The 25,685-nt window shown below is 50.6% G+C and overlaps 1 protein-coding gene across 1 annotated transcript; it reads right to left on the bottom strand.

Annotated features, from left to right (window-relative positions):
- Window positions 1–1,595: 1,595 nt before the first annotated feature.
- ALOXE3 (arachidonate lipoxygenase 3) lies at window positions 1,596–25,028 on the bottom strand. Its single transcript, XM_029054842.1, has 15 exons — window positions 24,879–25,028; window positions 22,341–22,545; window positions 20,489–20,570; window positions 19,848–19,967; window positions 19,136–19,258; window positions 17,810–17,913; window positions 17,128–17,300; window positions 15,745–15,888; window positions 15,103–15,306; window positions 12,832–12,918; window positions 12,384–12,553; window positions 10,348–10,469; window positions 8,772–8,872; window positions 6,890–7,060; window positions 1,596–1,954 (listed from the first exon to the last, which is right to left on the bottom strand). Exons 1-15 carry the CDS (start codon window positions 25,023–25,025, stop codon window positions 1,775–1,777), a joined length of 2,133 nt encoding a protein of 710 aa, XP_028910675.1. The 5' UTR covers window positions 25,026–25,028; the 3' UTR covers window positions 1,596–1,774.
- Window positions 25,029–25,685: the final 657 nt, after the last annotated feature.

Raw genomic sequence — 25,685 nt, 5'->3', positions numbered from 1 at the left:
GGGAAGTGACTTGCCCAAGGTCATGCTGCAGACAAGTGGAGGAGCTGGGATTAGAAACCAGGACCTTCTGATTCCCAGGCCCGTGCTCCATCCACTAGGCCACCCTGCTTCTTGGACGAGACTCTTGGGGGACGGGCCAGGATGGGCTTCTGATGGGGGGAACCAGAGGAGAGAGTCCCGGGAGGCAGAAGCAGGAGGAGAGAGGTGGGAGAAGATAGAGGTGGGTGGGGGAGAGTGACAAGAGCTCCGGGGAATGGCTTCAAGCAGTCAATCAAGGACATTTGTTGAGCGCTTACTGAGGGCAGAGCACTGGACTAAGCGCTTGGAAAAGTCCAATAGAACAATAAACAGATACATTCCCTGCCAACATTAATCTACGTCCAGCTCCGTCCCCATAGGTCATGTCCTTGTAAACTGTGATCAGACCTTCCCCCTTGACCATTTCTTCCCCAGCTGAACAAGATTGGCTTCTGTTTTCACCTCAAGGCCCCCATTTCCTTTCCTTTCATCATTTTTATACCTTATCTCGATACCTATGGGGAGTGTGCAAAGAAATGGGAAAAGCCCATGTGTTCCTACACAAGGACTTTTGTGCCAAAGTATGGCCTGATCTGGGTCTGGATGTCTGGGGGACAAGAAAGGGAAAGCTGGGGTGGAGTAGAACTGCTTGCCTGGTGGACTAATGCAGATTTGGACTAGGCAAAACAACTGAAGAGAAACCTGGGCCTACTGAGAATTGGGTCTTCAGCTGATCTTCTCTGGGGTCCCTCCAGTCCCAACATCTCCATGGAAGGGGAAACTGAGGCAGGAGTGAGAGCACCCCCTCAGAGAGGGTTCTAAGTTACTTGGGGGGTTGGCCTGCCTTTTCATATCCTTATTGTCTCTCATTTTCTCTATCTGTAATTTATTTGAATGTCCCTCTCCTCCTGTGGACTGAATGCTTCTGTGGGCAGGGATGCTATCAACAACTCTATTGTGCCGTACTTTCCCAAGTGCTTGATAGAGTGCTCTGCACATAGTAGGTGCTCAGTACCATTGATTGAATTTTAGATCGTATGTTTCTTATAGACAGGAGTCGTGTCAACCAGCTGTATTGTATCTGTACTCTCCCCAGCGCCTGGAACAGTGCTCTGCACACAGTAAGAACTCAGTAAACACCACTGACTGATTATTAGACTGTAAGCTCCCAGTGGACAGGGACCATATCCTTTACTTCTATTGTATGTCTTCTGAGCGCTTGGTACAGTGCTGTGCACACAGTTGCGCCTCCATAAATACAATCCATCGATCAAGCAGGTGGAAGAGTTTCTTACGAGGAGACTGGATATTTCTTTCCTTAGAGAACTTCCGTCACGGGAGAGAGTCGGAGGGGAGGCCACATGGAGCAGCGGATAGAGCACAGGCCTAGGAGACAGAAGGTCACGGGTTTCCTGTTCCGGTTCCACCACTCCTGCTGTGTGGCCTTGGGCAAATCACTTCACTTCTCTGTGCCTCAGTTCCCTCATCTGTAAAATGGGGATGGAGACCTTGAGCCCCATGAGGGACGGGGACTGTATCTGACCTGATTTGATTGTATCCACCACGGTGCTTAGTATGGTGCCTGGCACATAGTAAACGCCTAACAAATACCACATTTATTAGGAGGAGGGATGAGTTGACCCCTTCCGCGCCCCCTGGCAGAAATCCTCGCCAGCCCCGGGGAGCCTCTGGCATCCTCCACGTCCCGACCTGCCATGGACACGGGGCGGGGAACGGGGCCGGGAGTGGGCGGATGCTATATGGAAACGCTGTTCTCAATGAGGGGTGGATCGAGGTAGGCGTAGGGCAGAGCCAAAGTCTTGTTCCGGGCTCGGATCTCTTGGGAAATCTCCGCCAGCCGCCGCTGGAAAGCCACGACGCTGCGTCCCGGACACTCCTCCGTGAAGTGCTGGTCCGGGTAGTGGCCCAGGTGTCTCTGCCGAAGACAGGAGGGGTCAGGGATCAGGGACTAGGGGCAGGAGCCAGCTGGGAGCCTCGGGGAATCGTCATATCTGACAGACAATCACTCTCCCCCTCTTCAGAGCTTTACAATAATAATAATGATGGTATTTGTTAACCGCTTACTAAGTGTCAAGCACTGTTCTAAGCCTGGGGTAGATACAAGCCAATCAGGTTGGACACAGTCCCTGTCCCCCATGGGGCTCACAGTCTTCATCTCCATATTTCAGATGAGGAACCGAGGCACAGAGAAGTGAAGTGACTTGCCCAAGGTCACAGAGCAGACGAATGGTGGAGCCGGGATTAGAACCCAGGTCCTTCCGAGTCCTAGAGCATGCTGCTTCCCATATTAAAGGCACGTTTCCTCCAAGAGGCCTTCCCTGACTGAGTTCTCCTTTCCTCTTTCTCCCACACCCTTCTGCGTCACCCTGACTTGCTCCCTTCATTCCTCGCCCCCTCCCAGCCCCACAGCACTTGTGAACATATCTGTCATTTATTTTATTTCTATTAACGTCTGTTTCCTCCTCTAGACTATAAGCTCGTTGTGGACAGGGAATGTATCAGTTATATTCTTCTTGTGGACTCTCCCAAGCGCTTAGTTCAGTGCTCTGCACACAGTAAGCGCTCATTAAATGCCATGGATTGATTGCCTGGGTCTGTAAAATGGGGACTAACTGTGAGCTTCACATGGGACAACCTGATTACCCTGTATCTACCCCAGCACTTAGAACAGCGCTCGGCACGTAGTAAGCGCTTAACAAATACCAACATTATTATTATTATTATTATAAATGGAACCTAGATGGCAACAACAGCCATCTATAAAATGGGGATGAAGATTGTGAGCCCCATGTGGGAAAGAGACTGTGTCCAACCTTGTCTCTACCCCAGTGCTTAGAACAGGGCTTGGCACACAGGAAGCGCTTCCAAAAACCATTATTATCATTATTATTATTATGAATTCATTCAATCGTATTTATTGAGCGATTACTGTTTGCAGAGCACTGTACTAAGGACTTGGGAGAGTAAAATATAACAATAAATCGACATATTCCCCACCCACAATGAGCGTAGTCTGTTGTCGTTGTCAAAGGCGTCATACATGTTACGGTTGCATAAAATTAGCTCCAAAGTGTGAGGGCAGTTCATGAAAAATAGTCTCCCCCTCCACGCCCCCGCCACCCCAACCTACCTCTACAACCTTTCAGTTTCTAGTAAGAACTGCCTACCTCAGAACCCCCTGCTAATAATCACGGCGATTGTCAAGCTCTTCCTAAGTGCTAAGCAGGGAACATGTACTGGACTTTAGAACAGTGCTCTGCACATAGTAAAGCACTCAAAAAATAGCACCCTGATGGAACCAAACCCTCATCTCTCCCGAACCACGGACGAAGCGCTTTTCAAGAGGGGCCAAGGTTTTTTTCGGTCTCCACAGCAGCCCAACGCATCCTCCATATTGTTTCGGAGAACTATAGGATGTGAGGATGCTTTAGGCAAGACGAGATGTATAAGGAATCCGGAATCCTTGGGCACGCCCTGGGAAGGCAGTGAGGGGGAGGAGGGGACCGGGAGAGAGGGAGGGGAGGAGAAAGAAGCTGAGCTGGATGCCAAAACTCGGGGTCGGAGGAGCGAGGACTTTTCCCAACTAAGCACTTCTTTCCTCTTCTTCTGCTCCCTTCTGCATCGCCCTTGGATTGCTTGGATTTGCTGCCTTTATTCCCCCTTCCTTTGGCCCCACAGCCCTTAAATCCAGGTAATAATAATAATAATAGTCGTATTTGTTAAGCGCTTACTATGTGCCAGGCACTGCACAAACAAATTAGGTTGGACACAGTCCCTGTCCCACATGGGCTTCACAGTCTCAATCCCCATTTTACGGATGAAGTAGCCAAGGCACAGAGAAGTGAAGTGACTTGCCCAAGGTCACAGCAGACAAGTGGTGGAACCGGGATAAGAATCCATGACCTTCTGACTCCCAGGCCTGTGCTCTAGCCACTACACCATGGTGGAGGATAGATCCGTCATTCATTGATTTATATCAATGTCTGTCACCCCCTCTAGACTCTAAACTCATTCAGTCAGTCGTATTTATTGAATGCTTACTGTGTGCAGAGCACTGTACTAGGCATTTGGGAGAGTACAACAGAACAGGGGATGTTTCTACCAACTCTGCTTAAATTAATTCCCTGCAGCATCTCTGATGGCCCAGCTGTTCCATAGTATGAACCCAGAAAAGTCGCTCCCCTCTGCGTTAACCCAATTACAGAATGGGTCCACACAGGTGATTGGCAGCTTACCTCGCTTATGTCAAGTTAAGGCCACATGGCAGCCCGGCACCTTTGGTTCTGAAAAGTTGGAATTTCTCTGATCTTAGCTTGGGTTACAGACCGAATAGGGGAAATGCCCCAAGCCCAGAGAATGTTAATTATTTTCCATAATAATATGAATAATAATAGCAGTACTGTTAAGCACTTACTACTTGTCAGTCAGGCAATCATTTTTACGTGTTCAGACCAGTATACTTAATACTTGGGAGAATACAGGCATTCTATTAAGCACTAGGGTGGGTGAGAAGCACTGTGGGTTAGTGGATAGAGCACGGGCCTGGAAGTCAGAAGGACCTGAGTTCTAATTCCGGCTCTACCACTCGTCTGCTCTGTGACCTTGGGCAAGTCACTTCACTTCTCTGTGCCTCAGGTCCTCATCTGTAAAATGGGGATGAAGACTGTGAGCCCCATGTGGGACAGGGACTCTGTCCAACCTGATTAATTTGTATCTACCCCACCGCTTAGAACTTTGGGCTTGGCACATAGCAAATGCTTAACAAGTACTATTATTATTATTATTATTACAAGCAAATTGGGTTGATCACAGTCCCTGTCCCATATGGGGCATGCAGTCTCAAGCTCCATTTTACAGATGAGGTAACTGAGGCCCAGAGAAATGAAGTGATTTGCCCAAGGTCACACAGCAGGCAAGTGGAAGCAGGTATTAGAACCCAATTCCTTCTGACTCCCAGGCCCGAGCTCTATCCACTAAGCATGCTGCTTCTGAACTCCTTCTCACTGTCTAGTATTAGCACATGCCAGCGCTGGAGAGTACTACAATAATAATAATATTTGCGGTATTTGTGAGGCGCTTACTATGTGCCAAGCACTCTACTAAGTGCTGGGGTAGAGTCAAGATCAGTAGGTCCCGCATGGGGCTCGCAGTCTAAGTAGGAGGGAGAACAGGGATTGTATCCCCATTTTGCCTGTGAGGGAACTGAGGTACAGAGAAGTGAAGTGACTTGGATTTACGCAGCAGACAAATTAGAACCCGGGACCCGGGCTCTTTCCATCAGGCCACACTGCTTCCTAAGGCGTAAGTCTTCCGATGGGATTTTTATTTCATCTTTCAGGCCCCCAGCCACTGTGTTAGAGCAGGGCTGCTTGTACCGGATAATTAATGAAGACACACCTCGACTCCACAAGGAATTTACTGCCTATTTCTTAAAAACCAGAGGGTCCTGCTAGGCTCCTTAGGGCGTGAGCCTCTTTTTGTAACGCCATGTAAGACTCTCCTGACAAGTGGTTACGAAATTATTCCTGCACTCAAACTAGAGCATTTATTCTTTTGGGTTTCAAGCAGAGAACACACACGACCATTTTGCTTGCTAAGTTCATAGTACGTAATGTACGATTACGTTCTTAAGGCTACAGAAAATTTGGAAAACTAGAAAAATTTATTTTGGAAAAATAGATAGTGTCTGAGTTTTGGTTTTTTCTCAAGGTCATTATGGGCAGGGGAAGCTTCTGCTAATTCTGTTGTATTATCCTCTCCCAATTGCTTAGAATAGTGCTGTGCACATAGTAAGTGCCCAATAAATACCATCGATTGATTGATTGATCCCCAGATTTCCAGAGAATTTTAGTTCTTTTCCCCTTGTAACTTCAAAATTCATAGTTCTCATCAGGGCTGAGGGCCGAGTTATAGATAGGGTTGGCATTCAAATCAAGTCTCAGGTTAGGGCTGATTCCGACTCGATGATCTTGTATCAGCCCCAACGCTCAGTACGCTCCTTGGCACATAGCGCTTAACAAATACCAGTTATTATTATTATTGTTAGTATTATTATTATCTTTAGGGACAAACATAAGAGCCAGCGATTAGTTGGGGGAGAGGTCAACCATAGCTACACACCCCCAAGCACCCTAAAACTAGAGCCGCGACCTCTACCAACCCTAACCGTCTCTGGTTCTAGACTGCGAGCTCATTGTGGTCAGGGAATGTGTCTGTTTATTGTTATATTGTCCTCTCCCAAGTGCTTAGTAGAGTGCTTTGCACACAGAAAGTGCTCAAGAAATACGATTCAATGAATGAATGGCTGGAACCCAAGAATCCCACCCGAAAAGGATTCGAACCTCACCCGCATCTCGTCGCCTAATCAGTTGCAACAGCCGCAACTCTACATGCACCGTATCCTGCTGCTCCACAGGCGACACACACTCCATAACCGCAACACAGCCTACATCGAAGGATCCCACTCCCCTACCCCACCCCATCCCCAGAAGCAGCGTGGCTTAGTGGATAGAGCCCGGGCCTGGGAGTCAGAAGGACCTGGGTTCTGCCACATGTCTCCTGCGTGACCTCGGTAAAGTCACTTCACTTCTCTGGGCCTCAGTTCCCTCATCTGTAAAATGGGGAGTAAGGCTGTGAGCCCCATGTGGAACAGGAACTGCGATCAACCTGACATTCAACCTGATGAGCGTGTATCTACCGCAGTCCTTAGCCTGGCAATTGGTAAGAGCTTAACAGGTATCATTATTATTATTATTCTCCCCGGTCTGGACAGCCCCTCCCCAAAAAACCCCCATTTCCCAATGCCACCCCCTCCCTCCTCCAAGTCGTCCGACAACGCCCGGACGCTCACCTGATCCTTCGGCTCTTGGCTGACCAGCCAGAAGAGCAGAAGCGTGTTACACGTGATGTTCACCTCGGGTAGCGTGTCCAAGTAGGTCTGAAGAGTCGTGGTGCCTTTGACACAAGGGGGGGGCTGCCTCATGGAGGAAGGGGCATTGGGCATCCAGGCCCCAAAGTCGTGCTGCAAAGACCACACACCCACCCCGGAGCCAGTCAGTCAATCGTATTTATTGAGCACTTAATGTGTGCAGAGCACTGGACTAAAAGCTTGGGAGAGGACAATACAACAGTAAACAGGCACATTCCCTGCCCACGACGAACTTACGGTTTAGCTCCCCAGGACCCATCAAGGGGCCCAAAGGGAAAATGCTCCCCTCACCCCCTGCTACCTCCTTAGGCAGTTCACCAGTTTCAAAACACATCCAAGACCCCTGGTCTCTTTCTGTGACCCTCTCTGTGACCCTGGGTTTCTCTCTCTTTCTCCTCTCAATCCCTCCTTACGTCGTTCTTTCCTTTTTCATGGTATTTGTTAAGTGCTTCCTATGAGTCAGGCTCTGTACCAAGCACTGGGGTAGATACAAGATCATAGATTGAACAGAGTCCCTGTCCCGCTCTCAGCCTTAATCCTCAATTTACACTTGAGGAAATAATTTTGACCTTTGTTAAGCGCTTACTATGTGCCAGATAGAAACCAATCAGGTTGGAAAGTCTCTGTCCCACTTGGAGCTCACAGTCTTACTCCCCATTTTACAGAGGAGGGAACTGAGGCCCAGAGAAGTGAAGTGACTTGCCCAGGGTCACACAGCAGACAAGTGGTTGGTGCCGGCAATAGAATCCAGGTCATTTGTTTCCCAGCCTCGGGCTCTTTTCTCTAGGCCATGATGCTGCCCCAAAACATAGAGACAGACATTTTACCAGGCCTGGTTTCTCAGCCTGGAGATAAATGAGAAGGGTGGAGTTCAGGGCCAGAACCTGAGACAAAATGGCCCCTTGGGTTCATTCCAGTGGGGAGGGAGGGCCCAGAGGAGACAGAAGAGCCGGGGCTACTAGGGTGAGATCCTGACGCTAAGCCCTCTGGATCAAATGGATCCTTGAGAAGCAGGGAGGTCTAATGGAAAGAGCACAGGCCTTTAGGAGAAGCAGTGTGGCCTATCAGTCAATCAATGAATCATATTTACTAAGCATTTACTATGTGCAGAGCTCTGTACTAAGCGTCTGGAAGGATAGAATACAAGAGAGTTGGGAGACACGTCCTCTATCCACAAGGAGCTTACAGGTTAGCGCTTCCACTCAATGCTTCCCCTTTTAAAAAAAAATTTAAAAAATGGTATTTGTTAAGAGTTAGTGGCCTAGTGGAAAAAACCCGGGAGTCAGAGGACCTGGGTTCTAATCCTGACTCTGCCACTTGTCTGCTGTATGACCTTGGGCAAGTCACTTAACTTCACTATGCCTCCGTTCCCTCATCTGTAAAATGGGGATTAAGACTGTGAGCCTTATGGGGGACATGGAATGTGTCCTTATGTGCTTTCTATATGTCAGGCACTGAACTAAGAGCTCTCCTTGACTTCCTCTCCAGATTCACTTCTAACGCCGTCCCAACTCCAACCTCACCCCTGACCACAACTCCAGCCCTAACCAAAGCTTAGTTTCACCACAACCTCTCAACCCAACTCCCAAACTCATTGCCATTGGCATCTTCAGCCCAATCCCAACCCTAAATTTCCCTGACCCTAACCCCCAAAACCCAGGCTTGCCCCTAAATCTAGCTCAAATCCAGTCCAATCTGAGCCCCTCTACGGTCTCTGCTCTTTTATCTGAAATTCAACCTCAAAGCTCCAAGGTTCACCTCAAGCAGCTCTCTTCAATCGACCTTCCCACATTACCCCACTTACCTGGCCGCTGTTGACAGCTGCATGCTGAGCTGAACAGTTGAAGATAATCATGGTGAGGAATTTAATGAGCTCTTTGGGGGTGTCGAGGTGAGAGGGGAAACCTGGATGAAGAAAAGAGGTGGAAGGAGGAAGCTTTTTTTTTTATGGTATTTGTTAAGTGCTTACTATGTGTCAGGCACCCTACTAAGCACTGGGATAGATACAAATTAATCAGGTTGGACACAGACCCTGTGCCACATAGAGCTCACAGTCTTAACTTAATTTTACTGATGAGGTAAGTGAGGCACAGAATAGTGAAGTGACGTGCCCAGGGTCACGCGGCAGACAAATGGTGGAGTCGGGGATTAGAACCCAGGAAATTGGAGTGAGGGGAGAGGAGTGAAGGGTGAGATGGAGGCTGGGGGGTGTATATCCATATAAAAGTCATGGTGAGAGGGGTTGGCATTGAAGAGTGGAACTGGGATTGGCCATAGGGTTGGAGTTTTGGGTGTGTTTTTGAATAGTATGAAGTGCTTACTATGTGCTAGGCACTATACTAAGCACCGGAGTAGATCTGAGGTAATCAGGTTGGACACAGTTGATGTCGCCTGTGGGGTTCACAGTCTTAACCCCCATTTTACAGATGAGGTAAATGAGGCACAGAGAAGTGCAGTGATTTGCCCAAGGTTACACAGCAGACAAGTGGCAGAGCAAAGATTAGAACCCAGGCCCTCTGATTCCCAGGCCCGGGCTCTTTCCACTAGGCCACGCTAATGGCATCGGGCTAAAGATTAGGATTTAGAGTTAGGATTCAGGTTAGAGATAGGGGTGAGAGATAGAGTTGCTGTTGGGGTTGGGACAGGGGTGGGGAATCATTCAATTAATCAATCAATAGAATTTATTGGACACATTACGGCTGCAGATGGGATTAGATTTTGGGTAAATGATAGAGGGAGATTGCACATGGGGATAAAGTTAGAATTGGGGTTATAGTAAGGGTTAGGGAGAAGAATTGGGCTGTGTAGGGTACGAATGGGATTAGGGTTGGCATTAGGGTCAGAGTTGGGAGGTCTGTACAGAGTTTAGATCAGGGAATAGGGTTAGGGCAATCCGTGGTATTTATTGAACGCTTACTGAGTGCAGAGCACTGTACTTTTCGCTCGGGAGAGGACGATAGAGTTGGTAGATGTGACCCCCTGCCCTTGAGGACTTTACAATCCAGTGGGATAGGGTAGAGTTAAGATTAAGTAGGGATGTTTGATTTTAGCATCTGTGCCCGCAGCTATATTTTAATCTCCTTGAGGGCAGGGATCGTGCTTATTAATTCTGTTGGATTCACCCAAGCGTTTAGTGCAAGGTTCTGCACACAGTAGGCACTCAGTAAATAAGGTTGATCGGTCGGTTGGTTAGGGATGAAGTGGCAGTTTGGGAGTAGGGTTTGGGGTCGGGATTTCATCTGGGTTTCTTTCGCCCGACTGCCTTTCCCCGTTTTAGACACCCTCACCCCACCACACCCAATGGACCCAAGTTCAGATGCCCTCAGAGGGAGGTGGGAGGCTCGGAGAAGAGTCCCAGAGAGGGGAAGGGGTGTAAGTACCTGAGCTCTCCCGGCCCAGAAAGGCTTGAGTGAAGATTTCCCACACCCAGGCCTGCAACTCAGAGTCCTCCTGAACCGAGGTGTCATTGGGATAGTAGTAGGTGACGATGTCGGAGACGAAGCTGGAGGGGGCAGAAGTTGGAGGCTCAGAGGGATGCGGCCGTGGGAGACCCACCCCCACCCCTCCATCCTGCAGTATTGCCCCATCCCCTCCCAGCCCACCAAACCCCGGCCTCCTTGCTCTCTTAGCAAAGCCCAACAAGGACTTGTCTGTTGCCAACCCTGCAGAGGGATGGAAACAGCGCTGGGGCGTCTGGGAGTTTCCTCTAGACTGTGAGTTCATTGTGGGCAGGGAATATATCTGTTGTTGCATTGCACTCTCCCAAGCGCTTAGTATTAGTGCTTTGCACGCAATAAGCTCTCAATAAATACAACGGAATGAGTGAATTCCCTTGGTGGTGGGCCCCAAGGGATCCAGCAGGGCCTGAGGCCCTGGAGAGATGGGGCCTTACTCCATCACCTTGCGGCCCTTGACCTCTGTTATGAAGGCTTAGAAGGCCTCTGTCCTGCCTCTAGCCTGGAACGCCCTCCCTCCTCATATCCGACGGACAATGACTCCCCCCACCTTCAAAGCCTTATTGAAAGCACATCTTCTCCAAAAGGCCTTCCCTGACTACGTCCTCCTTTTCTCTTCTCCCACTCCCTTCTACATCACCCTGATTTGCTCCCTTTATTCGTCCCTTTATTCCTCCCCGTCCCAGCACTTATGTCCATATCTGTCATTTATTTATTTATATCTATGTCTGTCTCCTTCTCTAACCCCTAGGCCAAATGGAGTTGGGAGTCCCAGCTGCTGTCCCTCCTGCCCATCCCCACAGCTTCCAGCTCCCTCAAACCCCTACATAGCAGACATCAGACAGACAACTCAACTCACTCCCTTTCAGTCCCTCTGCCTGATGCCTTCCCTGTGTGCTGCCTGATTCTTCTCTACCTGACAACTTAGTTTGCTTGGTCAACTCCTGATGGTTTTTCTGGCACATTTCCTGATTTCTTTTCTCCCCACCACCTCATTTCTTTTAGATTCACAGCTGCCTCATTTCTTTTCAGCCTGCCAGCTCATTTCTTTTAAACTCATTGCCGCCTCATTTCTCCTTGGCCACCGACGTGGACGGTCTTTATCCCTCCTCAGTTTACTGCCTGATTTCTTTTTGGCTTGAATCAGTGTACTGATTTCTTTGTGACTCTCTGCCTGATTTCTTTTTGGTCTAGTATATGATTTCATTTTGGCCCGTGCTTATTTCTTTTCAACCTACTGGCCTTTTCAGCTGATGCCTGATTTCTGTTAAGCCCTCGAATGTTGCCCTTGAATGACTAGAAGTAGCGTGGCCTAGTGGAAAAAGTCCAGGCCTGGGACTCAGAGGACCTGCGTTCTCATCCCAGTTCCGCCACTTGCCTGCTGCGTGGCCTTGGGCAAGTCACTTCACTTCTCCGGGCCTCAGTTTCCTCATCTGTAAAAATGGGGATTCGATGCCTGTTCTCCTTCCTACTTAGACTGTGAACCCCAAGAGGAAGAGGGATTGCACTTAACTTGATTGTCTCTTTTTTTTTATAGTATTTGTTAAGCGCTTACTGTATGCCAGTCACTGTTCTAAGCTCTGGTTTAGCTACAAGGTAATCAACTGGACACAGTCCCTATCCCACACAGGGCTCACAGTCTTCATTCCCATTTTACAGATGAGGTAACTGAGGCCCAGAGAAGTGAAGCACCTTGCCCAAAGTCAAACAGCATACCAGGGGCAGAGCCAGGACTAGAATTCAGGTCCTTCTGACTCCCAGGTCCGGGTTCTATCCACTAGGCCACATCACTTCCCTTTTCTTGTATCTATCCCAAGGCTCGGCACATAGTAAGTGCTTAATTAATACCACAGTGATTACGTTTGCTTTTAAAAGCGCCCCCAAAGAGGATCCGGCAAGGCTCGGGGAGTGTGTGGGAGCCTAAGGATTCTGGGTCCCCGCCCCCGTCCCCCTTCGGCTACCATTCTATGGCTTTCCAGATCTTCATGCCATCGTCCCGGTAATAGTAGTGGGGGAGGGAGAGAACACCGCGTTCCTGGAGACTGTCTGGGAGGCATAGGGTGGAGTAGTTGAGTCTCTGGAGGCCTGTCCTCATCAGATACAGAAGGCCCGCTCTTCCAATGGACGTCGTCTGGAAACCATGAATCGCCCACGCTGATGAATCACGTCTCCCCCTACCACCCATTTCTCCCAGGCCGAGAGACCTCCAAGAGACGAGGCTCCCGGGACTCCCAGAATTCCTCCTCCCTTCCCGCCGCCTTGTGCCGCTCCTTGTGACCTCTGACCCCCTGCCTCCCCTCTCCTCGAAGGGAGACGAGCTCTGAGAAAAACTTGGGCTTCTTCGACTTCCTCCTTCCTCCTCCATTTATCGAACCCGGATGGAGAGGGAAAGGGGGTGGGCGTCCGTACCTTATCCACCAGCCCCTCCGAGTTGAGGAGGGTAGCCCGGGCAATGGTGTTGACCTGAAGGGTGTAGCGGGTGTGCGGAATCAGGAGCTGAGGGGAGACAGAGGAAAATGAAGCGAGTGTATTTATTGAGTTCTTACTGTGTGCAGAGCACTGTACTAGCGCTTGGTACTTAATACAGTTAGTTGATACGTTCTTCACCGAGGTGGAATGAAGTCAACTGGAACCCTCGCCACCCCTCACCCATCTCTGCCTGATTTCTCTTGGTCCCTGCCTGCTGTCTCCATCCATCAACCAATCAATGGTATTGATGGAGCGCTTCCTGAACTAAGCGCCTGGGAGAGAACACTTTGAGTTGGTAGACACATTTCCTGCCCATAATGAGCTTACAGTCTAGAGGTCTGGTTAATTTGTTTATTTTATTTGGTCCATCAACAAGATTTTGTTTCGATCCCTGTCTGTTCCTCTTCAGTTTGCTGGCTAATTGATGATGGTGATGATTGTGGTAATTATTGTGTTATTTGTTACGCGCTTACTGGATGCCAGGTGCTGTTCTAGGTGCCGGGGCAGATGTAGGATAATCGGGTTGGACACAGTCCCTGTCCCACAGAGGGCTCACAGTCTTAATCCTCTTTTTACAGATGAGGGAACTATTAAGTGCTTACTCTGTGCCAAGCATTGTCCTAAGCTCTGGGGTAGATACAAGGTTATCAGGTAGAATAGAGTCTCTATCCCAGGTAGGGATCGCAGTCTTGATCCCCATTGTACAGATGTGGTAACTGAGGCCCAGAGAAGGAAAGTGACTTGCTGAAGGTCACACAGCAGACAAGTGGCGGAGCCAAGGTGAGCACCTACGTCCTCTGACTCCCAGTCCCGGGCTCTTTCCACTTGGCCACGCTACTTCCCTAATTCATAAGGATAATGGCATTTGTTGAGCACTTACAATATGCCAGGTACTGTAATAAGCACTGGGGTAGATATAAGCAAATCGTTTTGGACACAGTCCCTGTGCCTCATGGAGCTCACAGTCTCAATCCCCATTTTACAGATAAAGTTAATGGAGAATAATAATAATAATAATAATAATAACAATGATATTTGTTAAGTGCTTATTATGTGCAAAGCACTGTTCTAAGTGCTGGGGAGATACAAGGTGATCAGGCTGTCCCACGTGGGGCTCACAGTCTTAATTCCCATTTTACAGATGAGGTAACTGAGGCACAGAGAAGTGAAGTGACTCGCCCAAAGTCACACAGCTGACAAGTGGCAGCAGAATTAGAACCCAGGGCCTTCTCACTCCCAGGCCCCTAATTTTTCCCAGCTGCTGCCTGATTTCGATTAGGCCCCCCTGGGAAGTGCAGGACACCTCTGAGACCCACAGCAAACCTAAACCCCAACCTCGGGGCCATCTCTATCTCCCACCTCAACTGCATACCTACCCTCCAATCCCACCCTATCTCTAACCCCATCCCCAAGACACCAGCTCAACCCTAACCCAATCCCAACAGGACTTTAAACCAGAGTGGATCTCTCGTGGAGGCAATTAGGATGTTTGTGTTGGAGATTATGAAACCCTTTAGAACCCCAAAAGTTCTGTCCAGAGCTGATCCTGTCCAGAAATACTCCCTCTGGGAGGAGAAGCTTCCAACAGACATGCCTCAGTTCCTAGAAACACCTGGGGTACTTGGCTGCCTCTTCCTCTTTCACATTTGTGATGCCATGATACTGGGAAAATACAGTCCGGAAACTAAAATATTGCCCATTGTCATGCTTCTTGCTGACCCCCCAAACCCCAGTTCTAACCTAATCCTACTCCAACATCCTCTCCTTCTGTCACCCCCCAACCCTACTCAATCAATCAATCAATCCATCGTACTCCTAATCAACTCAACCCAACCCCACATCTAACACAGTAATAATAATAATAATGATGGTGTTTGATAAGCGCTATGTACCAAGCCCTGTTTTAAGTGCTGGGGAAGATACAAGTTTATCACACTGGGTCGCAGTCCCTGTCCCATGTGGAGCTCACAGGCTTAATCCCCATTTTACAGATGAGGGAACTGAGGCCCAGAGAAGCAAAATGGCTTGACCAAGGTCACACAGCAGATAAGTGGCGGAGCCAGGATTAGAACCCAGGTCCCTCGGGTTCCCAGGCCTGTGCTCTTTCCTCTAGGCCACACTCCTTCTCAACACCAATCCAAATGACCCCTTGACCCAACTTCCAACCCTGAACCCCATCCCCAACCATCCTTCCCCCCCAAAAAAACAAACCTTGTAGAGCGGGTGGCAGAGGGGCAGATGGCGCAAGGTGGAGAGGGAGAAGGCCTCAGCCAGCAGGTGGGTGCACAAGAAATGCGTGTTGTTTTCGTGGATGAGAAACTCCGAGTTGCGCACCCACGTCTTGGCCGTGAGCCAGTCCCACTCGGAGTCGCTGGGCAAGAAGATGGGGCTGTCCGGCCCCGGGGTCTGGCTGAGCTGGGGACGGGGCGAGGGAGAGGGTCAGTTGGAGGCGAGAGAGGGAAACGGAGGCAGAGAAACAGCTCTCTTTTTTTTATGGAATTTGTGAAGCGCTTACTATGTGCCAGGCACTGTTCTAAGTGCCGGAGTAGATGCAGAGTAATCGGGTTGGATACAGACCATATCCCCTGTGGGGCTCACAATCAATCCCCACTTTACAGATGAGGCAACTGAGACCCAGAGAAGTGAACTGATTTTCCCAAGGTCACCCAGCTGACAGGTGGTGGAGCTGCGATTAGAACCCAGATCCTTCTGACTCCCAGGCCCGGGCTCTACCCACTAGGCCAGGCTACTCTCGGTTCTGCCCCTGACAGGGGGAACCATGGGGATTTCCGGCCGTGTCCGGTCTCGCCCCCCCACACCGGCCCATCCCCGTCCGTTCCCACCCGGGGTTACCTGGATGGCGAGGGGCAACAAGTTGCCCAAGGGGCTGAGCCACAGCAAGCACAGGGGGGCGGCCACATGTTGGCAGACGCCATTGAGCCGGTTGATCGGGGCCTCCTCCAGGATCTGGTAATCCGCCAGGTACACCCTGCCCCCCTGAGGGGAGACATTGGCCCTGGTTTTGCCTTCCCTTCCCCCACCATTTCCTCCCCGCCTCACCCAGCTTCCTGTCTTCTTCCTCAGCCTCAGTTTCCCCTCCCTCTGTCTCTCTTTCTGGACGCCAGCACCCCACCCATCTCCTCCTTCAGGGCCTCAAAGATAAGGATCTGGATTTAATGACCTGAGACCTATTCATCAGGGAGCTATCTGATGGTCGTTACTTATTAAAAATGATGCAGAATGACACAGGTGTTTATCCCATACCTCGGTGAGAAAGGTATTGGGAAATCAGAAAAGACGGGGTTCCCCGTGGGGGTGAGTGGGAGCTGACGAAAGGTCCCTTGTCACCCCCGCAGAGGCGGGCTGTGGGAGGTCCCCTCTTCCTCCACGGAGGTTTCTGAGGAAGGGAGTCCCCCGTTCTTTCTCACCGTCCAATTCATTCATTCATTCAATCGTATTTATTGAGCGCTTACTGTGTGCAAAGCACTGTACTAAGCGCTTGGGAAAGGACAATAGAACAGTAAATATTCCTCAATCTCCAACCCAACCCCAAGCTAAATTGTGATGCTTAGTCCCAACATCGATGTGTCATCCTGACTTGAAAGACTAATCCCCTTCCCCTACTCTTAATCCCAAATACCAACAAAGCCAATTCCAAACGCTCCAAACCTAACCAGCCCCAAGCGAACCCCAACCCCAATTCCATCACCATCTCCAGCCCCACCCCCAATCTCTAGCCCTAAACAGAGAGCTGCACCCTATTATATGCATTGCCTGGGTCTCAGTCCACTCACTTCCACCCACCCTGCAGCCCATCCACCCACAGTCAGTCAGTCGGTCAATCAATTGTATTTATTGAGTGCTGACTATGTGCAGAGCACCGTAATAAGTGCTTGGGAGAGGACAACACAACAATAAACAGACACATTCCCTGCCCACATCGAGCTTATAGACCACCCGCCTAAACCCACCATCCACCTTCACCCACCCCACAGATCATCTTCCCCCACTTGCCCCACTCCATAGACCACTGACCCACACCGGCCCGACCCCCACCCACAGATGACCTGCCCTCGGCCATGATACAAGTGTCATTGTCCAGCCCGACCCCGAGATTGCCAGCTGACCCTTGCAGGCTGTGCCTGGTGAGCTGTCAGTGGGAGGTACCCAGGGGCTGCCATGCCTGCCCTGGCTCCCTCTGCCCCTCCAGCCTCCCTGCCCCCTGCCCTCTCTCACCTCCAGCTCCTCATGTAGGCAGCGCCCAGGACCCAGGACCGGGGCCACCATGTCCGAGGTGACGGGGAAATTCTCAGGAAGCCGGCAGCACCTCCGCAGCATCACAGGGTTCACCCCGTTGAGGTACTGGTACCCAAAGAACCAGTCCTCCCGCCAGTGCTCCGTCACAAACTCTGAGGACGGGGTCGGGGACGTGGGTCCAGCAAGGGCTTTGGAGCCCCTGGAGGGCTGGGCACCCGGGTCCTGCGCCTCAGTCTCCCCATTTCCCCTCCCCACATCCTCTCCGGTTCCAGCTCAGGTGGCCAGAGCCAGAATCTCAACCTGAGCTGGCCGGGCTGGTGGAACTAGAAGGGAAGAAGTCGGACAGACCCCATCCGGAGGGGACGGACGGGGGAGGGGGCCGGGACTGAACCTGGGAACTGGTCAGATTGGGATGGTGAGGCTGAGAAAACACACAAACACACACACAGACACGGACACAGGGACATAGACACACATGCACGTGGACACACTCATACACAGAAACACACAGATACAGAGACATACACACAGGCACACACGGACACACACACATTGACAAAAACATGGGTATATACAAACACATGCACAGAATCACACAGACACACAGACAAACCTGTGCACACATACGCATTCACACTCTCCAGCCCCGATCCTCCCATACCTGATGTGCTAGTCTTGTGGCACCAGAAGATTTTCCGCACATCATCCAGCTTCTTCCACGACCCCTTTCGGTCCAGTAGCCCCCTTAGCTTCATGCCCAGGGACCTGTCGGGGGAGAATAGGGAGAGGTCGGTAGGGGGAAGGAGGAGGGAGGAGGGGAGGAGGTTGAGGCTTGGGGAGGAAGACGAGAAAGAAGGGCAAGGCTGCCGGGAGGATGGGAGTGGAGGTGGTCGAGGGGAGGAAGAGGGGAGACAGGACTGGGAGGAAGGGAAGGTGAGTTCACAGAGAACCCCAAGAACACCCCACTGGCTTCCATAATCAATCCCGGCTCTACCACCTGTCAGCTGTGTGACGGTGGGCAAATCATTTAACTTCTCTGTGCCTCAGTTACCTCATCTGTAAAATAGGGATTAACTGTGAGCCTCACGTGGGACAATCTGATGACCCTGTATATACCCCAGCGCTTAGAACAGTGCTTGGCACATAGTAAGTGCTTAACAAAACCAACATTATTAATTGGAGGTCTGGGTCCAGCCCTTCCCCAGGCCCCACCTTTAGAGCGTAAGCTCTTTCAGGGCAGGGAATGCATCACACTTCTTTGTTTTGCACTTCTCCAGTGCTTAGTACAGTGCATCGCACTTTGTGGGTGCTCAATAAATACTTCTGCTATTATATCTCAGCCTGGCAAGGGGGCAAGGTGAGAAGGAGAGAAAGGCCAGGAGCCCCAGGTAGGGGAGGGGGCTGAGGTAGGGGTCGGGTAGGCAGCAGCTGGCATAGCCAGGGAGGGAGAGCAGAGCAGGGAGAAGACATTCCCCCACCCCGGCAAGGAGGAAGCTGAGGGACCTGATGGAAGGCACACGGGCCTGGACGTTGGAGACCCGAATTCTGATCCCGGCTCCTCCACTTGCCTGCTGTGTGACCTTGGGTGAGTCACTTGACTTCTCTGTACCTTGGTTTCCTCACCTGCAGAATGGGAATTCAATACCCGTTCTCCCTCCCACTTAGACTGTGAGCCCCACGTGGGACCTGATTATCTCGAATCTACTGCAGCACTCCATACAGTGCTTAGCACCAAATAAGTGCTTAACAAATACCGTAACTCTAGGTATTCTTCTTATTAATCCCTGTGCCTCCATTTCCTCATCTGTAAAATGGGAATTCATGATCTGGTCTCAGCCCTCCTTAGATTCTGAACCCTGTGTGAGATAGGGACAGAGGGGTTAATCTATCTCACAGTTAAGAGAGGCAGATGGGGAGGGGGAAGGGGAGGAGACAGAGATAGCGAGAGATGGCAGAGTGGGAGATGAGGGGGTTGGCAGAGGCTCACGCAGGGATGGCATTGAGGAGCAGGGAGGTGGTTTTGGTGACGGAATAGCGGATGTTGGCATCCATGTGCATCAGAGAGTGGACGTCGACCTTCATGGGGAAGCCAGGGAGGGAGTTGCTGTTCCTGAGGAGGGAGAGAATAATAATAATTAATAATTGTGGGATTTGTTAAGCGCTTACTAAGTGCCAGGCTCTGGGGTGGATACAAGCAAATCGGGATGGACATAGTTCCTGTCCCACATGGGGCTCAGAGTTTTAATCCCCATTTTACCGATGATGGAACTGAGGCCCAGAGAAGTGAAGTGACTTGCCCAAAGTCACACAGCAGGCAAGTGGCGGAGCCGGGATTAGAACCCATGACCTTCTGACTCCAAAGCCCCAGATCTAACCACCACACCATGCTGCTTCCCCTAACGATTGATTCAGGGATGCTGGGTTCAATCAATTGATGGTATTTATTGAGCATTAACATGTGCAGAGCACTAGATTGACTGCTTGGGACTCCAAACCCCAGTCCTAATCCAAACCCAGCCTCCACCCCAATTCCATCTATGACCCCCACACACACACACCTCCTCCAAGAGGCTTTCTTTCCCTGGCTAAGCCCACCTTTCCTCTTCTCCCACTCCCTTCTGTGTCACCCTGATTTAGTCCCTTTATTCATCCCCCTGCCTCCCAGCCCCAGAGCACTTTTCTCCATATCCCACTCTCACCCCGGCGTCTCCTGCATACTAGGGGTCATCTTCGTCAGGGAGTAGTTGCTGCTGGACTCCATTTCCTCAAAGCTGCGGACATCCAGACACCGGGGGAAGCCCGGAGCATAGATCTTCCAGCTGATTCAAAGGTAGGAGAATATAGAAGTGAGCATTAAGGGGAACGTGATATCTACCCCCTCCCCTACAACCAGCCCATGATGGGACACCCCCACCAGGTTTCCTCTCATCAACATAAGAGGCAGAGAGGAGGGTGACACACGTTTCCATGTGCTAACACAGCTCTGCTCCTCGATTAGGGTTGGGGGTTGAAATTTGGGTTAGAGATAGGGTCAGGTGGAGGCTAGGGTGGGAGTTGGAGTTGGGTTGAGATTATGGTTGGTGCTGGGATGGAGTTGGGGTTGGGTTAGATCCTTCTCTAGACTGTAAACTCCATGTGGGCAGGGAATGTGTCTGTTTATTGTTGTACTGTACTCTCCCAAGCACTTAGTATAGTGATCTGCACACAGTAAGTGTTCAATAAATATGACTGGGTGACTGATAAAGTTAGAGTCGGGTTGGGGGCTGTGTTGGGATTAGAATTGGAGGTGATTGGATGTCTCAGTCATGAACCCCCTCTCCTCTCCCCACATCCAACTCACCGGTAAGATCTCTGTCTGGCTCGTAACTCCTGTTTCCGATGTTCCAGAAGGAGGGGGAGGGTGTCATGACAGACAGTCCTCCCTGGGGCAGAGGAAAAAGTCAGCCCTCTTGGCATCACGAATGAACAGCTATGCCTTGAACTCTCCCTCTTCTTCCCCTCAACGTGTGAAACCTGACCCTATCCTCTTCCTCCCATACCACCTGCAACCCCAATCTCAACTCACCTTCCACGCCAAACCCAAGAGGAGCCCCTAAAAGCGACCTCTACCCTAAAGCTCACCCCCAAACCCAGCTCCAGCCCCAAACCTCATCCAAACCCTGTCCCATCTCCCTTGCTAACCCAAACCTTCCCCATCATTTTCCAACCACCCGTTTATTTTTATGGTATTTACTAAAGACTTTCCATGTGCCAGGCACTTTTCTAAGTGCTGGGGTAAATACAAATAATAATAATAATGGTATTTGTTAAGCGCTTACTATGTTATTGCCATTGTTCTTGTCTGTCTGTCTCCCCCGATTAGACTGTAAGCCCGTCAAACAGCAGGGACTGTCTCTATCTGTTGCCGACTTGTTCATTCCAAGCGCTTAGTACAGTGCTCTGCACATAGTAAGCGCTCAATAAATACTATTGAATGAATTGAATGAAAGTACTGTTCTAAGCACTGGGGTAGGTACAGAGTAATCAGGTTGTTCCACGTGGGGCTCACAGTTTTAGTCCCCACTTTACAGATGAGGTCACTGAGGCACAGAGAAGTTAAGTGACTTGCCTAAGGTCACACAGCAGACAGGCGGCGCAGTTGGGATTGGAACCCACAGCCTCTGGCTCCCAAGCTGGTGCTCTTTCCATTAAGCTATGGTAATCAGGAAGGTTACAGTCCATGTCCCACATAGGGCTCACACTCTTAATTTCCATTTTACAGATGAGGGAACTGAGGTTCAGAGAAGTGAAGTGACTTGCCCATGGTCACACAGAAGACGTGTTAGAGTCAGGATTAGAACCCAGGTCCTTCTGACCCCCAGGCCCGGTTCTATCTGCTAGGCCACGTTGCTTCTCACCCTTCTCAGCGGTGGCCCAAACCCCAAACCCAAGTCAATCATAACCCCCATCTTAAACCGACCCCAAATTTCCCACCAAGGCCATAGCAAATCTCTAGGCTGTAAATTCATCACTGGGCAGGAAATGTGTCTGTTTATTGTTAGATCATACTCTCCCAAGTGCTTAGGACAGTGCTCGGCACACAGTAAGCACTCAATAAATACGACTAAATGATTAGCAGCATGGCTTAGTGGAATGGGCACGGGCTTGGGAATCAGAGGTCATGGGTTCTAATCCCGGCTCCGCCACTTATCAGCTGTGTGACTTCAGGCAAGTCACTTCATTCTCTGGGCCTCAGGAATCTTATCTGTAAAACGGGGATTAAGACTGTGAGCCCTATGTGAGACAGGGACTGTGTCCAACCTGAATACCTGTATCTACTCCAGTGCTCAGAACAGTGCTTGGCACAAAGTAAGCACTTAACAAATACCATAATAATAATTATTATTTTTACTATAAACCTCGTCCGGTAATCCTCTGCCCCATATCCTCACCCGGTCCTCATCAACAACGGGACCGGACTCCATCCCAGACTCCTGACTGGAATCTAGAAGCGTAGCCCCAGTTCCCCCCACCACCGACCCCTCCTATCCTAAATCCATCTCATCGAGCCCCATTTCTAATCCTGAAGCTCACCCCATCCTCCACTCCCGGTGCCTGGCAGGGCCCTCCACATCCACCTGAGTCCCCAAGGGGAGAGGGGAATCACCCCGAGGAATCTCCCCATGCCCTTCAAGACCCCCGAGGTCCCTCACCCGTGCCCTGGCGGAGCTCCAGGCTGCAGTAGCCCTCGATCCACTGATAGCAGGGGAAACGATACCACTGGCCGTCGGGGGCTGTGACGGTGAGGTGGCTACAGTACCAGCTGTCTTTGGGGAAGAAGGAGTAGCGTTCCTTGTGGAGGCGGAGAAGGAGGAGCTCCCCCAGGTCGGCTTTGCAGGGTACCTTGTATTCGTCCACCTGTGAGAGAATCACGTAACACCGGGCAGCGTGGGGAGCCCAGCCCTGAGCGTCATGGGGTGCCTGGGCCCTTCTGACTCCTACTCCTCTTACTCCTGTTTAAGCATCCTAATAGTCTGCTCTGTCCGGTATGGCAGTACAGTAGAGTGTAAGCTCCTTGTGGGCAGGAAATGGATTCATTTGCTTCCGCAGCACTCTCCCAAACGCTTTGCAAAACGGATTGCACTCAATCAGTGCTCCGTAAATACCCTTATGACTGCTGGTGTCCGTTCAGCCTCTGGTCCACTATGACCCTTGGATTTTCCTCTGTGCGGCTATTTTCAACACTAAAGACACAGCTTGTCAGTCCTTCCTACAGAATTTCCCAGGCCCATTTTCCCAATCGGCACTAAGGCGCTCTGAATTCTATTCCTGTCTTCCAAAACAGGGGTGACCCCACCCAATTTTACATCAGCTAGAGCTGAGAATGGGGACAGTGGTGGTGGTGAGGTCAGAGATGAGACTGGGGTGGAACGGAATTAGAGAGGGTTGAGGCTACGGCTGTGATTAAAGGGGACCCTGGTACCGTGGTTAGGTGGGGTCGGAGTTGGGAGGTTGGAAGAGGGGTTAGAAACGGAGTTAGGAAGTAAGGATGGGGTGAGGTTAAGGTTAATTTTTTAGTTAGGACTAGGAATGGGATAGATTAAAATTAGGGATTAAGGTTAGGGATAGGGTGAGAGGCTAAGACTGGGGTTGGGTTAATGTTAGTATTAAGGTTAATAGTAGGGTTAGGGTTCGATCGATCCCATTTATGGAGCACTTACTGTGTGCACAACGCTATAGTAAGCACGTGAGAGAATACATCGTAAAAGATTTGGTAGACATGTTCCCTGCCCACAAGGAGCTCAATGGGGTTGGATTAAAGTGGCTATTCAGGGTTAGGGGTTAGGACTGGGGTTGACTTAAAGTGAGTATTTATTATTATTATAATAATGGTACTTCTTAAGTACTAAGTGCTGGGATAGATACAAGTTAATCAGTCCCTGTCCTACATGGGGCTCATACTCTCACTCCCCATTTTGCAGATGAGGGAACTGAGGCCCAGAAAAGTTAGGTGACCTACCCAAGTTCACCCAGCAGACACGTGGCAGAGCTGGGATGAGAACCCAAGTCCTTCTGACTCCCGGGCCCCTATCCTATCCACTAAGCCTCGCTGCTTCTCATATTTAGAGTTAGGGTTAGGATTAGGGTTAAGGGTTAGGCCTGGGGTTGGGGTTAAGTCCAAAACTAAGGGTCAGGTGGCAACCAGGTGGTGTTTGGTGTTCATCCTCCTTTGGTTGAGAAAGAAGAGACCGAACAGTTAGGAGGCCTGTCGTGGTATTAGGGAGGGATGGAGCGAGCAGCTTCCGAATGAGCGGTGATGGAAAAGTTTTGAGCTCCCCTGCCTGGAAAATTGAAAATTGAGAAAGAATGAGATGGAAGGGTTCAAAACCCTGAAGGAAGGGTGCAGGCAGAGGAAACTTGGCGAGGTCAGAGGGAAGGCCACCTTTCTGTCAAACTCTCGCCAACCTCCCAATATCAAGGTTGGAGACAGAATCCCTTGTTAAGCACTTACTATGTGCCAAGCACTGTTCTAAGCCCTGGGGTAGATGCAAGTTAATGGGGTTGGATTCAGTCCCTGTCCCACATGGGGCTCACACTCTTAATCGCTGTTTTACAGATGAGGTAAGTGAGGCCCAGAGAAGTGAAGTGGCTTGCTCAAGGTCACACAGCAGACACATGGTGGAGCCAGGATGTGAACCCAGGTCTTTCTGACTCCCAGACTATCCACTAGACCTTGCTACTTCTCCGATGTTTAAGAAATACCATTATTATTGTTGTTGTTCTTCTTCTTATTATTATAAGCAGTATGGCATAGTGGATAAAGCACAGGCCTGGGAGCAAGAAGGACCTGGCTTCTAATCCCAACTCCGCCACTTGTCTGCTATCTGCTGTCTTGGGCAAAACACTTCGCTTCCCTGGGCCTCAGTTACCTCATCTGTAAAATGGGGATTAAGACTGTGAGCACTGGGTGGGACCCGGACTGTGTCCAACCTGATTAAGTTGTATCTACCCCAGTCCTTAGAACAGTCTCTGGCACATAGTAAGCATGTAACAAATACCATTAAGAAATTATTATTATTATTGATTTTTCTAGGTCGCACTGCTTCTCAAACGCTTAAGAAATACCACAGTTATTATCATTACTATTATTATTATTATCTTCTTCCGAGCCCCGGAGACCTAGCCCAGTCCCGGCCCTAGTCCAGTCCCAGCGTCCCCTGCCTCCCCCAAGGAAGCCCAGGGCTACTCACGGCACCGGGGGCAAAGTCCTTGCCAATGTGGTCCAGCAGCTGCTTGGGACTCTCGCCACAGGTGCCCACCAGCGTGACCGAGATGGAGTCCGTGGTCCCAGCCTTCAGGAAGGGCCCAGTGGCCACCTTGACCTTATAGAGGACCATGTCCGGAAGGGGAGGGGGTGGGCGGCAAGAGTCACTGGGGTCAAGGGTCAAGGGTTGGCAATGGGGGAGAGGGGACAGACAGGGGGTTGGGGTCGGGGATGGGGTCAGAGCCGCTCCCTCTTCTCCCTGGTCGGTGGTTCCCGTGCCCGGGGCCTGCTCCGGCTCTGTTCCCACAGACTTGTTTTGCAGTCTCTCTCTCTCTCTGTCTCTCTCTCACTCAGGAAGGCCGGTTGAGTGAGTCCCGCCTCTGTCCCCACCCGGTGGAGCCACGATGGCTATCGTTAATGACGGGGAGGACTCCCCAGTCCAGAGATGGAGACCCCGGGGTGGACAGAGGCAGAGAGCGCTGAGGAAAAATGAGAGGGAGAGAACAGCTGGAGCCGAGCAGAGCCCCAGAGACACACAGATGGGGGGTCGGGGGGCAGGGGGGACACAGAGAGATACACACACAGGGAGAGACAGAGACAGTGACACACGGAGAGACTCAAAGACAGGGACAGAGAGAAGAGACCAGAACCGAGGACAGAAAGTGAGGGACAGACCGAGAGACAGGGCTGTCAGTCACACCTCCCACACACACACAGGGAAACACCCCCACACCCCCACACAAAGATGGAGAGAGAGGCAGAGACAGGGAGACACAGAGAGACTCAGAGACAA

This window comes from Ornithorhynchus anatinus, chromosome X5 (assembly GCF_004115215.2).
Source record: "Ornithorhynchus anatinus isolate Pmale09 chromosome X5, mOrnAna1.pri.v4, whole genome shotgun sequence".
Lineage (NCBI taxonomy): Eukaryota > Metazoa > Chordata > Mammalia > Monotremata > Ornithorhynchidae > Ornithorhynchus > Ornithorhynchus anatinus.
This window is presented reverse-complemented; position numbering and strand designations above follow the sequence as displayed.